This window comes from Hydra vulgaris, chromosome 11, assembly GCF_038396675.1.
Source record: "Hydra vulgaris chromosome 11, alternate assembly HydraT2T_AEP".
NCBI lineage: Eukaryota > Metazoa > Cnidaria > Hydrozoa > Anthoathecata > Hydridae > Hydra > Hydra vulgaris.
This window is the reverse complement of record NC_088930.1, coordinates 36035001-36048992: the sequence shown is the minus strand read 5'-3', so window position 1 is coordinate 36048992 and position 13992 is coordinate 36035001. Positions and strand designations below refer to the sequence as shown.

Below are 13992 nucleotides of genomic sequence, written 5' to 3'. Positions count from 1 at the left end.
ATAATAATACAATGGATAAACATGCAATAGATAACTGGTTTTATTATGTTACCAGTAAACAAAATTATTTTTTACCTTGACTAAAAGATAAATTCCCAGCATTTCTTAATTAAGTTCCGGCTTCTCTCTGACTGTTGACTAATGATTAATAGAGTAAACTTAACATGATATTAAATTTACAAAATTAAAACCATGTTTCAACAGTAAGCAAACTAATCAAGTGATGATAAAGGCAACTAAAAAACAAACAAACAAAAAAGAGCGATTGAGCTTGAAATTATAAAAAAATTTAAAATCATTTATGTTATTAAGTGTTTGTTTATAAATTTTTGTTATAAACTGTTATTATTCTAAATATTAATATATATATATATATATATATATATATATATATATATATATATATATATATATATATATATATATATATATATACATATATATATATATATATATATATATATATATATATATATATATATATATATATATATATATATATATATACATATACTATAAATCACTCAATATATTACTATAAATGTATAAATAATATTACTATAAATAGAAAAATTCATACTTTTCTTTGTTCTTAAGAGTCTAAAGTAAAATCGAATTAACAGACATTAACACTGCTTGACACTGAATTCTTACAAGTAAATTTTCTGCTCACTAAGCAGCATTTCTTACATTTCAACAACGATTAATTTTATCCTACCTAGATCTATCTCTTTTATTTGATAACAACTATTTTTATGTCGCCTATTACCATTTACACTAATAACTTCGAGCCTAATACTACTCATTTCAACTTCACTACTATCATTAAACATATTACCGATAATACTACTATAGTTACAACTGAATAATAAATAAACGTAAAAGAATCATATAAATTGCAATGTATTCTTGCTTACCAAGCTGCTGCTTCAGATCTAAAATGGATTTTTTTTTTAAAAAGTGAAAAAGAAAATCTAAATAATAAAAGCTAACTTACTTAATACTTAATTGCTATCTAAAAAAATTAAGACACTATTATAATGTTTTGAAAGTGTTTAACCCAAGTGAAAAACTACTAAAAGAAAATTACTAAGTTACCGGATAATGAAGTCGACGAAGCTAAATGAAAAAGATATTTATTGCTTGCTTTTTTATCAAATAAAAAAACAGGTAAGTAACTAACTCGAAAATGACAAAAATTAATTAAGTACTTTATATAAAAATAGAACAAACATAGTGATAGTGGATTTAATCCAAAAATAGAAAGTACCTATAGAAAACAGCGTACTGCTCTTAAATCTACAAAAATTTCCGACTTACTTTTTTGTATCTATATGTATCTATAAGAAAAAATGAATTAATGAGGTACCATTACTTTTAGTTGATCCAGAGGCAACTAAAATAAATTATCAAATAAAAAGCTTATTTACATAATTCTGACGATGTTGAAATAAACTAAACATTTATTGCTTGAAAATTTAAGTAACAAATGTAATTCAAGTAATTCAAAATAAATGAACAAAGTTACCTTTAGTTTCTGATGCAACTGAAGTTGTAACTAAATAAAAAAGTATTAAATAAAAAAGCTATTTTGTCAAATCCTGATGATTATGTTTAAATAAACAATATTTATTAATTCTTTTTAAAATAAAATAAAAATAAAAGACATTACTATTTGCTGATACCACACCTAAATGATAAAATTTATTATAATAAATAAAACATAGTCAATGATTTAAAAGAATATTAAAAAGAAGGCCTTAAATCTACAAAATCCATGTCCTTACTGAGTTCTATCTGTCTGTCTAAAAATAAAAGTTTTAGTTATTACTTCTTCTAAAAAAAGAAAACAGGCTATAAAAATTAGAAAAATAAAAACAACCAACAACAATCAAATTTTAGTTTTTAAACAATGAACAACATCAATTCCACTTGAAACTTTTCTATTTTACTATTTTCTATACCTTATTTTTTATTTATCTAAAAGAAAATATACATAAAGATACAGAGAATTATAAAATATAATGAAATATATACAAATAAATTGTGAATACACTTACATGTCCACAAATAACAGTCTTATTATATTTAAAGAAAAGGAAACAGGCTATAAAAATTAGAAAAATACGAATAACCAACAATAAAAAAACATTTATTTAAACTTTTATTGTAAAATTAAACAATGAACAACATCAATTCCACTTGAAACTAAAAAATTATCAGCTCTAATTGGCTTGTAGAACTTGCTTGAACGACCGCGTGTAATAAAGAAACACTTCAAGAAAAGCCAAGAAAGTTCTTAATTGAAAACGAAAGTGAAACGACACTACTATTAAATTAGCGTATTCATATTTAGACTACCAGAAAGCAACCCGTAATACGGGTTACGGTCGGTCTATTACTTAATTTATAGTGGCTGTTTTCCACAATATAAAGTTGCGAAACCTTAACTAATACCATGTAAGAAAAACGCCTGCAAATTAAAAAATTAAGCCATCTGCAAAATTTAAATATATTAATTTACCAATTATTTAACGTTTTTTGAGTAATTTAAAACTGACATAGGTCATATCAGTGTATGGCAGAACCATTTTCCTTGACATTACTAAGTTCAACACAATACGTTTTTAGTTACTTACACAAAATAATAACACTTCATCATGCTTTAAATTGACGAAAAATTAAAGCTAAATTCTTGTTATATTTTTTAAAACATGAACTTTAATTAATAAGATTAATATGAAGTATACTTTGACACTAATAAAGGACAGTATATTGACAGTATATTTGAAGAATATTTTCTTATTTATTATGACACTAATAAAGGACCTCCCTTCCTCGCTTTTGCCTTAATGGTGGCCAGGAGAATAAAGTTATTTCTATTAAGAGTAATCAAGTTTTTGATGAAGACTTTTTACCAAAATAATAAAATGTAAAACAATGATTTACATTTTTGAGAATTTTTTCTTTTTAATATATATAAGAATTTAACATATATAAGAATTTTTTCTTTCCTCAAAAGTGTTGCAAATGCAAACTAAGCTAATTAATTAGTTAAACCCGTTATAAAATTTAAGTAACTTCGTATGTGACAAATGCGCAAATCTACAATATTCTCCATGTATTTAAAGGTTTTTAGTTTGTTTTTAGTTGCGACCCCTCTTTAAAAACATCCCTTAAGTTACGTACAATAAATTATTAGGCATAACAAAGAGAAATTTAAAAAAAATTGAACTAATTGCATATATTTATATCATTTTAACTGACAAAAAATTTACAATAAAAGGAAATCAGGTTTTTTTTTATAATCGTATAAATGCGTCAATCGTAAATCTTAAAGTAAAAAAAATGGAATTATGATACCATAATTACAAAAAAATAATTAAAAAATAACCACATAAAAACTCAAAATCGATTTACCTATTTATAGTAACCTATGTTGACATGGCAGTTTATATAAACATTTATCGAAAATGTAACTATCTGTTTCCAAGTACAAAAGGATTAACAATACTAAAAAAAAAATCAAATTAAGATATAAATTGCATTTTTAGCAAAATGTTGTTTTGGCTTTTAGTAAATAAATAAAAGCAGTAAGTTCCAATAATGAAACTACCAATTATTCATTTTTAACAATAGACACCAACGTGAAGGTAAGCCAAGCAGTCTATCAACACAAAACATCACAACAATAAAACATAACAATAGAATATTTACACCACACCCTTGATCCTAAAATCCAGCGAAAATAACAAACCAAATTAAAATATGAAAGACAAAATTAGAAAACCAATTTTAAGTTAACTATATTTATCTTTTTACTAAACATATAAATACATAAAAGTATATTTGCTTTTATATTCAATATTAGTTATTCAATTACTTCAAATTTAGGACATTAAAACACCCTAGATTTAAAGATCAAGGTTGCTTACTCTCTCATACACATTATGCTAAATATTTACAGATATTATGTGTTTCCAGAATAATTAAAAAAAGGCTAGACAACACAACTTAGCTCTAAAGCAGTAACACCGCCTGTCACTAAATACTGCCAAGTCACACCTCTGCTATAAGTACACCGCTTGACTGGCAAGGTTATCAATCTTGCTCAACATAATGCCAAGTCACACCACTTTGAAAACATGGAAACAACATAATTTTAACATATATACAACTATAAACAAATATGGTTTTATATAACAATTATAAATACATTTTATAACAATATTAAATGACAGATATATTTATCAAAAACTATGGAAAAAAAAATTAAAATATAAAATAAAATTATACATACAAAATGTGCTCACAACCTACAAACAGTAAATTTTTGAAATGAAAATCTATAATGAATGAAAAATGAAAATGAAAAAGACTATAAATTAAGAACATTAGAAAATATAACATTATTTGTGTAACACTTTCCACCTACCATACCTTGAATGAGATGTTTATCAATTTTGAAAAACAAACTATTAAATGCTCTAGTTCTTGAACATGCAACATATAGTTGACCATGAGAGAAACACGGTTTTTTTAGATATACCCCAACTCTATCAAATGTTTGACCTTGACTTTTATTAATTGTCATTGAATAAGCCAATCTGACAGGAAACTGACGACGTTTCAGAACAATAGGTAAATTAGAATCTGATGGAGCCAACTGAATTCGAGGAACAAAAACCCGTTTACCACCAGAAACACCTGTCAAAACCTCTGCATCAATATAATTATTTTGAAGAGCACTAACTTTCATTCGATTACCATTGCATAGCCCAGCTTTGAGATCTAAATTCCTAAGTAGCATAATTACACAACCAATTTTCAATTTTAAACAATGAGGTGGCATACCTGAAGGAGTTAAGCTATTCAAAAGCTCAACAGGAAAGTTATTTCTTTCATTAAGGTCATCAGTATCAATTTGATTAGTACTTAAATAAGTTTTGACCTCACCTGGCAGATATTCAAGCACTTCTTATTGGTTGATAATGAATCAACATCATTTTGATCAATATCTCTAAAAATCTTTTCAACAATCGATTTATATTCTCTAATAATGCATTGATTTGGTATTTCAATGCATCCTTTAAAAGGATCCTCTTCTTTGACAAGCATTGTTCCACTACCAATTTTTAATAGCCATTGGGAAAATTCTCTTTCCCCATCATGTACTCTCATATTTTCAGTTAATGTAAATTTCTGCACCATCGCTACTGTAAGGAACATTTTATACACGATTCTACAATTTCAGCTGGTTGTCCTCTTTTTACAACAGGTAGTATTTGCCTGAAATCACCACCAAAAAGAATGACTTTTCCTCCAAACGGAAAGTTGTTGTTGCAAACATCTTTTAACAACCTATCAATTGCATTTAAGGCACGTTTAAGTATCATAGATGTTTCATCAAGCAAAAACAAACTAACTTGTTTTAAAAAATGTCCATATATAGAGTTAGGGGTTACATTACATGTGGTGTTATCCAATATTGGGACAGGAAGTTTGAATAAACCATGCAATGTAGATCCATTTGTAAGAAGAGTTGCTGCTATGCCAGTCCATGTAGCTGTAGCAAATTTAAAACCCCTACTTATGGTTTCAGCAAGCAAATAATTATACGTAAACGTTTTTCCACTACCAGCTGGTCCATCCATAAAAAACAAGAATGTTGATTTTCTACACTTGGTTGCTCGTTCAATGCAGCAAGGACAGCATTACTTACATTTAATTGATTGACATTAAGAAGCGGTCTCATTCTATTAGCTTCGTCAATTGATTGCTGAACATTATCATTTAAATATTCTAGATTAAAATCTATGAATTCATCAACAACAAGCAAATTATAATCAGATAGCGTTTTACCACTTTGATTAATAATCTTTTCGATTTGACGAAGAGTAGCTTGTTCTGCTAATATAAATGGAACTTAGCGATGAATGAAATCCTCCATCATAAAAGCTTTGCATGTATTCCAAAGATGCAAAGGGTCGTCAGGTTCACAAAAGGTTAAAATAACTGAAAACAGCTATATAATTTGCTTAGGCATTCGCATTAAAACTCCCTCAGAAAGAGTATTCTGCCATTCAGTGTCATCTTGCAACAAACCTTTTAAAACACATGCTTCACGAAAGGTTTCAAGAACTATTCCATTAACAGTACGCAAATCCGCCAAAGATGTTGCTCCTTTTGCCTGCAAAAGTAACAATCTAAGAAAAAATAATTATCCTGTTGGACTAACTTTATACTTTCTTACTATCACCTTATTTCCACCTCTTTGTCTAACCTTCCATTTACAATGTTTATCATCAAATACAATGTGATACGGAATGTCCACATATGAATAGCGATGCGCTCCTTCATTTTCAGAACTTAATTTAAACCATGCCGTAAGGTGTGAATCGCGTTAGGCAGCGTGATCTAAAGCCACTTGTTCTTCTCCTTCTCTAAAATACGCAACCTGATTCTCAGGAAGATGAACCTTAATACGGATAATAGTGTGTGACATTTGGCTTAAAGGATACTTAAATATTCGCCACAGTGCCTCAGGTGCACTAACATAACGACAATCTAAAAAAGTATTTACTTCATTGTGATTAACCTGTTCATTTATCAAAACATTCGCACAATCATGCCTTTTGTGTATGTATTTGTACATACATAAATATTTAACAGCCTTTACAGACATGCAAGCTTCAACATTAATGTGGGCTTGATATTTTTTAGATAACCAAGGATTGTAAGGTACCACCCAACGGTTATCTACATTGTTGCCTTTAATATTGATAACTAACCCATCATCACAACGTCTATATTGTGGATAACCATTGTGAACGGCTACTGCGTCGGCATTAAATTCTTTAGGATAATTTTTGCTGCACACTCCATCTTTTATACAGGGAGAATTAGGATTCAGTATCTCACATGGGCTGTGAATCATGCAAGTTTTAATAATATCATAAAGTTTATGATTAACAACCGGATCTGGAATTTCTGCACATATTAAATTACTGATATCCTGTGCTGTTTCAAGTTTATCATCATTGGCTAAATGAAGTAAAATGTGGGCATGCGGCAAACCACGCTTTTGAAACTCAATCACCTGAACATGCGTTACAACTTTGCCTAATACACCATGTTTGAATATATCATTGAGGAGGTTATTTAACTTGAGTTTAAATACTCGAGTGACCAAATCAGGTCTATCCTTTGCAGTCTGACCTGGATATAAATATTCTGTTATTTCACGCCATTTTGGGTTGCAAGTAAAAGTAATAAAAAGATCTGGTTTACCATACTTTTTGATACTTGCCATAGCATCTTCAAAATTTTCTTTTAAAGCTCTAGGACTTCCTACATAAGATGATGGCAAAATAACTACTCGCCCTGGTCTAACATTACGTTCGTTCGCAATTTTGTTAACATGTTCATGTAAGGCATCATACTGCTCGCTTCTCAGTTTATTTTGATTATTTCTGACAAAAGCAAGACGCTGGCCTTCAATTTTTACATATGCATCTACAGCATATTGCTAAAATAGTTTCTTGCCATAAAATAATGAACAGAAAAATTGCCGAACAAAAAGTCTATAATTGTAGAACTGAGATAGTGTAACATGATTTCTAACCAGTGTGGCACGCTCAGGGTTATGCACTAACTGATTATGCCAACCAGCATCACCTCTTGGGAAAAAGAGAGGTAAACCATAGGATCTAAGTTGGCTGACATACTTGATACAATTTTTAAAGGATGACCTCTTGGGTAAATAACAACTTCCCTGGAAGTTGGGGGAGCACCATCTTCGCCAACAAATACAACTGCAACTTCATCGTGTGAAGGTAGATTATAGCAACGCCTATCACCCCCTTCAAGTAAAGACATTTTTACAACAGAAGCTTGACGACCTTCTATAGCCGCTTGATGAATTTCTTTATCTTCTACTTCAGCCATATTTTTAAATGCAAGAGCAAATGGACTTTGTTCAGTAATTATAGTTTGCAATAAACATTAAATCACGTAAACAAAGATCATTACCACGTTGTTGCATTCTAAAATTTACTGCTGCAAGTGGATCATATATATATATATATAGTTGAGAATATATTGGTGGAATATCTTGATCTGGACTAAGATTACCTACACGATGATAAATCTGGCCACATATTTTAAAACCTGGAGGCCCATGATTTATTGGTTGAACTACAGTTCAACCAATAAATCATGGGCCTCCAGGAAAGACAGGCATTATAATTTCGAATATGTTTAAAAAAATTAACATTAGCATAACGATCTGCATAATTCCCTGTAAATAAATCCTGTAAAACTTGTGTAAATTGTGAAAGTGGAGGTAAAGCTACCTTACCATTATGGCAACATAGAAAATGTGTTTCATCTGGAAATTTCTTAGCACCACAGTGCTGACAAATTTGATTCATTTCTCCTAAATAATTATAATCTGGAATAGCATTACTTCTTGCTATAGAATACATTCGTCCTTGTCGAACAGATCTTCTTACATTTTGGCAAAGATTAACTTCAACTCGATTTAGCCTATTTCTTTCATTTTGTAAATGATTAATTTCATCTCGCCTAAGTCTATTTCTTTCATTTCGTCTTCGATTATTTTCAACATGCCTTATAGCACTTACATCGTCTTGTAAATACATAACTTCATCTAGCCTATCATCCATTTCAATTTCATCATTATCATTAAACATATTTATCAAAGCAACACTAATTATTTCTTTGTTTTCCTACTCTACAGTTAGCAATAAAATAAAAAAACTTAATAAATAACTAAAAAAATCTTATTCGAAAAATTATAAAATAAAGAAACTAAATAAATGCAAAATAAAATTAATTTGCCATCATCAAAAGTAATACACTTGTATTACTTTTTCTTAAGTTTATTTAATTAAAGTTAAGAAAAACCTGCAACCATATTAGCAAAGACTTATAAAAAAAAGTCAAAATTTATTTTGTTTCTAATAAAAAAAATTTAGAAAATAAACAAATATCCTTTTTTATTAGAAACAGTTAAGTGTTTCTAATAAAATATATATATATATATATATATATATATATATATATATATATATATATATATATATATATATATATATATATATACATACATACATACATACATACATATATATACATACATATATCCTTGGAGTCGCGGACAGCGTCATAGTTCATGTGTTGGGAGAAAACATTGAACAAAATGCATAATAAAACTTATAAATGCGTTATGTACAAAACAGGTTATTAATAGAGATGGGAAACGAACCGAACCCGAACCGAACGAACCGAACTAGAACCTTATCTACGACAGAACCGAACCGAACCCGAACTTTAGTTGTTACTAAACCGAACCGAACCCGAACTTTAAAACTGTTGTGAACGAACTGAATCAAACCAACTGTTCTTGCCCTAACCAAGCTAAATAGAGGCTTGAAAAAGTGAAAATTTTGCACATCGCACTTGCAATTCGCACATCACTACAATACATAACATGCTACATTACCTAATGTGTAACATACATAACACAATTCATTACCTAATGTATAACATACCACGAGTTTAGAATTATTTTGTTCTATCTCTCATATTAAGTGTTGGAAGAAAATGAGTTAGTAATTTTAGTAATTAATAATTACTTTTAAAATATATTTTAATTTTTAAATTTCTTCTTTTTTTTTTAAATTTGTTTAAATCAAAATTATTTAAAGCATAAGTTATTATTTCTTTAAAAACTAGCTAAAATTTTAAGTAATTTTTACTTTTAGAAAAAAATGAAAAATTTTCTCAATCAATCAATCAATCAATCATATATATTCTGAAAATAAATTTTCACGGCTATTTACAAATAGTATTGAAATACTAATCTCAAGTAAATACCTTAAAAAATAGTTTATTTATATACAATTAATCTTAGTAATAATAATAATAATAACAACGATAACAATAATAATAATAGTAATATATTTAATAATAATAACAATAATAACAAAAATAATAATAATAATAATAATGATAACAATATTAATATTAGTAGTAATAGTTAAAAGTAGTTAATAATAGTAATGTAAATATTTATAGAAATAACAATAAGCAATAGTAATGACAACAAAATATATAATAAAAATTAAAAAAAAAAAAACAAAAAAAAAAAAAAAAAAAAAAAAAGATACTAAAGACAACAAAAATTGATAATAGAAATTATAAACACTAACTATATTTTTTTAATAAAAAGTAGAATAATCTAGTTTTAAAGGTTGAGAATGAAAATCTCCCAACGTTTAAAATGGGAAATAGAACAAAATAATTCTAACCTCGCGATAAGTCTGTAGACTTATCGCGAGGTTAGAATTATTATGTATTCATAACATTACCAACCAAAATGGAAATGTTGTTTCTAAACATTTGCAATATTGAGGTGTTGTTAATGTTCTGAGTTTTTATTCATATCTTAGTAATTAATGATTGCAATAGTTACATAATATTGTAGTAATAATGAGTAACAGTAAATTAACTCGTAAATGGACTAAAAAAGTGTTGGAGAAACTGATAACAGACGGAGCGGCTCGCTTAGTACCTGCATCATGGACAAAGAGTGAATGCTGGACACGCTTCCGTTGCGTTGAAGTTGGGGATGAGGTTTGTAGCTATACTTACTGCATATAAAATTATTTAATTTTATAAATATTTCAATAAATCAATAATCACCTGCATCTCTCAGGCATTGCATTATGCACACAATGCCAAACTGAGCAGCATTCAGGTTTGATAATTAATTGAATATCAAATGCTAAATAGAGTCAATTGACCTTAGTTATAATACATTTTATTTGATTTTTGTATAACTGTGAGTAATCACGTTATGATCAACAGGTTGTCAAGGAGTTTGCCGTTTGTAAGCAGTGTGGATTATGGTTGTCAGTGCCAGTTGGTCATACTACAACTTTACAAAGACATAATACATCACACATCAATAAGATCAGTTCAGAACCTGGACAATTAAAAATGACAAGCTTTTTACCTAAAAAGACAGAGGTTAATAAATATAGTTTGCGGATCTTGCTTTTTCCTATTTACTGTTTTAACTTTTCACTTGCTACCATTGATAGCAAATATATTTGTTACAAGTTGTTAGCAATATTTTAGAAATACAATGTTTTTTGTAGTACAAAAAAAAAAGGCCATTATGTATTGCTATGTGTTTAATGTCTATTGTTTATTGCTTTATACTTTACAGGTTCCATAACACATTTGTGAATATGCTCAAAGTGCAGCCCTTTACATGATTGCAAAAGACATTCAGCCATTCTTGTGTGTTCAGGATGATGGGTTCCGTCACTTTGCTCAAACAATGATTGATATTGGATCGAAGTATGGATCAGTGAAACTTAAGGATATTTTGTGTGATCGAACAACGCTGTCTAAGACACTACTACCAAAGTTCTACAACGAATGTGTTCGAAAGCTGAAAGAAGAACTTGCTGGGGTTACTCATATCGCATTAACAACTGATCACTAGACCGATGACATTCTAAAATACTCTTATCAAACTTTTACAGCACATTACATTAACAGCAGTTATTGCCTTATAAGTAAGTGTGTTGGATTGTTTGAGTTTAGTGAGTCTAAGACTGGCATTGCTGTAAAGGCAAAGACAACTGAAATACTTAAAAAACTTTTCCCTCAGACTATAAAAAGTGACAATTTGGTATTTGTGACTGATAATGGGAGTAATATGAAGTCGGCTTATCGAAACGATGTTAGACTTAGTTGTGCAGATCATAATCTTAATTTAGCTGTTGAAAAAGCTTTGAAATCCCCTGGTGCTAATTTAGTTCATGAAATAATCAAGACTTCAAAGGAAATGGTGGGCTACTTTAAACATAGTGGGAAAAACCAGGAACTAAATCACACTCTCAAACAGGATGTTGCGACTCGTTGGAACAGTCAATTTTTTCTTTTGCAATCACTGTCATACCAGTTAGATCATGTCAAGTCAATTCTTGCTGATTCAAAGCAGTTTGACAAACTTGAGCAACTGAACAACGTTAATGAAAAATTGTTGCATGACGTCGTAGAATTTTTGCATCTCTTTCACAAGGCTACTGTACAATTGTCACATGACAATGTGCCGACGTCCCCTGATGTATGGCCAATGCTTTTTTATCTTCGATCAGTCTGTAAGATCAATGGTTCAGACAGCGACAGTATGCGTGATTTGAAGGCAGTTTTCCTGTCCAGTTTGAATGAAAAGTATGTTATTCATCCTTTACACAAGCTATCAACACTTATTGTTCCTTCTTACAAATACTTGGCTTTTGTCAACACAGACGATCGCAATTTTGTTTATTCAGAAATGCGTAGTATGGTGGACAAAATTATTTCTTCTTCACCAAATCAGGTGATACGAAAGGACCCAGGCAATACATATATAGACAGCTTTAGTGAATGCAGTCATTCAGATCAGCTGCCTCCTGCAAAGAAGAATAAAGCTGATCTTGAATCGTATGATTTGCTGGCAGACTTAAAAACAGTTGCCACTCCATTGTCTAACGCCGACAGTAATGACACAAGACATGAACTTGACAAATACTTGGCACTGCCCGTGACAGCGTGTGATGCATTGCAATTCTGGAAAGACAATGACCGTGAACATAAGCTTCCGACAATGGCATTGAATGGTAGAAAGCTGTTGGCTATTCCTGCTACAAGTACTGCCAGTGAAAGAGTGTTTTCAGTGTGTGGGGTGACGATGAGTGAGCGCAGGGCTCGCTTAAACCCAGAAACATCGGAAATGCTGATATTTCTCAAATACAACATGCAGCCCTGATTACGAGACTGACAGTAGGCTACTTAAGCTACCGTTATCTGTGTTCAGAAAGTTACTGCTTTAATGTTTTGTGCACTTTAACTGCAGCTATTAGCAACTGCATTGTTTTTTGAACTTTTTATTATTCAAGTTATTTGCAATGCTTTAACTACTTAATATTACTTAAATTTATTTGTGTTTTATCATTGTGGATGTAAAGCTTTGTAACTAATAAAAAAACAGTTGTGTTGATACCGAACCGAACCGAACCCGAACTGTGCTTAAGACCGAACTGAACCGAACTCGAACATTAGATATAAGCGAACCGGACCCGAACTTTAAAAAAAGGGTTCGATTCCCATCTCTAGTTATTAACGCGGGTTTGTAAATCCCCTCCCTCCCCCCTTGCACACAAAATATGACGCTGCTGCAACTCCAAGCATACATATATATATATATATATATATATGCTTGGAGTTGCAAACCTTTAACAGCTATAAAACGACATTTATTAGGATTAATTATTTTTAATGTAACAAAGAATGCAGACTACAATTTACAACATTGTAATGAAAAAGATGAAACCATTAAAGAACAAAATTATAAATTTCAAATAAATACATATTCAGATACCTTAAAATGAAGCATAACACAACATTCTTTTGACTAATTCCAGAAGAATTTCTTTTTATTTTTCTATTCTTTATTATTCCTAAGAATATAAAATATACATATAGATATAGAGCAATATAAAATAGATTGAAATAAACGCAAACTTATGTATATAAACTTACATGACCACAAACAACAATCTTATTCTATTTAACTTTTCATATTAAACACATAAATAAAATTTTATACTCATTATTCTTTCTACAAAAAATAATCTTAATCTATAAATAAGAAAATGAATTGAACTTACTAAAAAAACCATCAGCTCCTCTTAACTGCTCCAGAAAATAAAACAATACTTGATTAAAATGTTCTAAAAAGACTAACAACAAAACTGAAACAGTTTACTAAAAAAGAAATTTTAGTTATAAACTTCTTCTAAAAAATGAAAACAGGCTATAAAAATTAGAAAAATACAAACAACCAACAACAAACAAACGATTATTTAAATTTTCTATTTTAAACAATGAACAACATCAATTCTTTTCGAA

The 13992-nt window shown here is 29.3% G+C and overlaps 3 protein-coding genes across 3 annotated transcripts in view; 1 reads left to right on the top strand and 2 right to left on the bottom strand.

Moving 5' to 3' along the window:
* LOC105846263 (phosphatidylinositol phosphatase PTPRQ) overlaps positions 1–13992 on the top strand; it is a 173623-nt gene that overhangs the window by 50207 nt on the left and 109424 nt on the right. The gene's annotated exons all lie outside the window — the stretch shown is intronic.
* Positions 4379–5211, bottom strand: LOC136087000 (ATP-dependent DNA helicase PIF1-like). The gene is made up of 2 exons (XM_065809503.1): positions 4976–5211; positions 4379–4934 (listed from the first exon to the last, which is right to left on the bottom strand). The coding sequence occupies exons 1-2, from the start codon at positions 5209–5211 to the stop codon at positions 4379–4381; spliced, it is 792 nt and encodes a 263-aa protein (XP_065665575.1).
* LOC136086999 (uncharacterized) lies at positions 6404–7947 on the bottom strand. Its single transcript, XM_065809502.1, has 2 exons — positions 7702–7947; positions 6404–7528 (listed from the first exon to the last, which is right to left on the bottom strand). Exons 1-2 carry the CDS (start codon positions 7945–7947, stop codon positions 6404–6406), a joined length of 1371 nt encoding a protein of 456 aa, XP_065665574.1.

What these genes read in the sequence shown, in the direction of transcription:
- LOC136087000 (XM_065809503.1), bottom strand. Translation starts at nt 5,211, where the DNA reads ATGGTGCAGAAATTTACATTAACTGAAAATATGAGAGTACATGATGGG. An exon ending in TCATTATCAACCAATAAGAA is followed by an intron (nt 4,935 to 4,975) that starts GTGCTTGAATAT and finishes AACTTATTTAAG; the next exon opens with TACTAATCAAATTGATACTG.
- LOC136086999 (XM_065809502.1), bottom strand. Translation starts at nt 7,947, where the DNA reads ATGGCTGAAGTAGAAGATAAAGAAATTCATCAAGCGGCTATAGAAGGT. An exon ending in CAGCCAACTTAGATCCTATG is followed by an intron (nt 7,529 to 7,701) that starts GTTTACCTCTCT and finishes AAACTATTTTAG; the next exon opens with CAATATGCTGTAGATGCATA.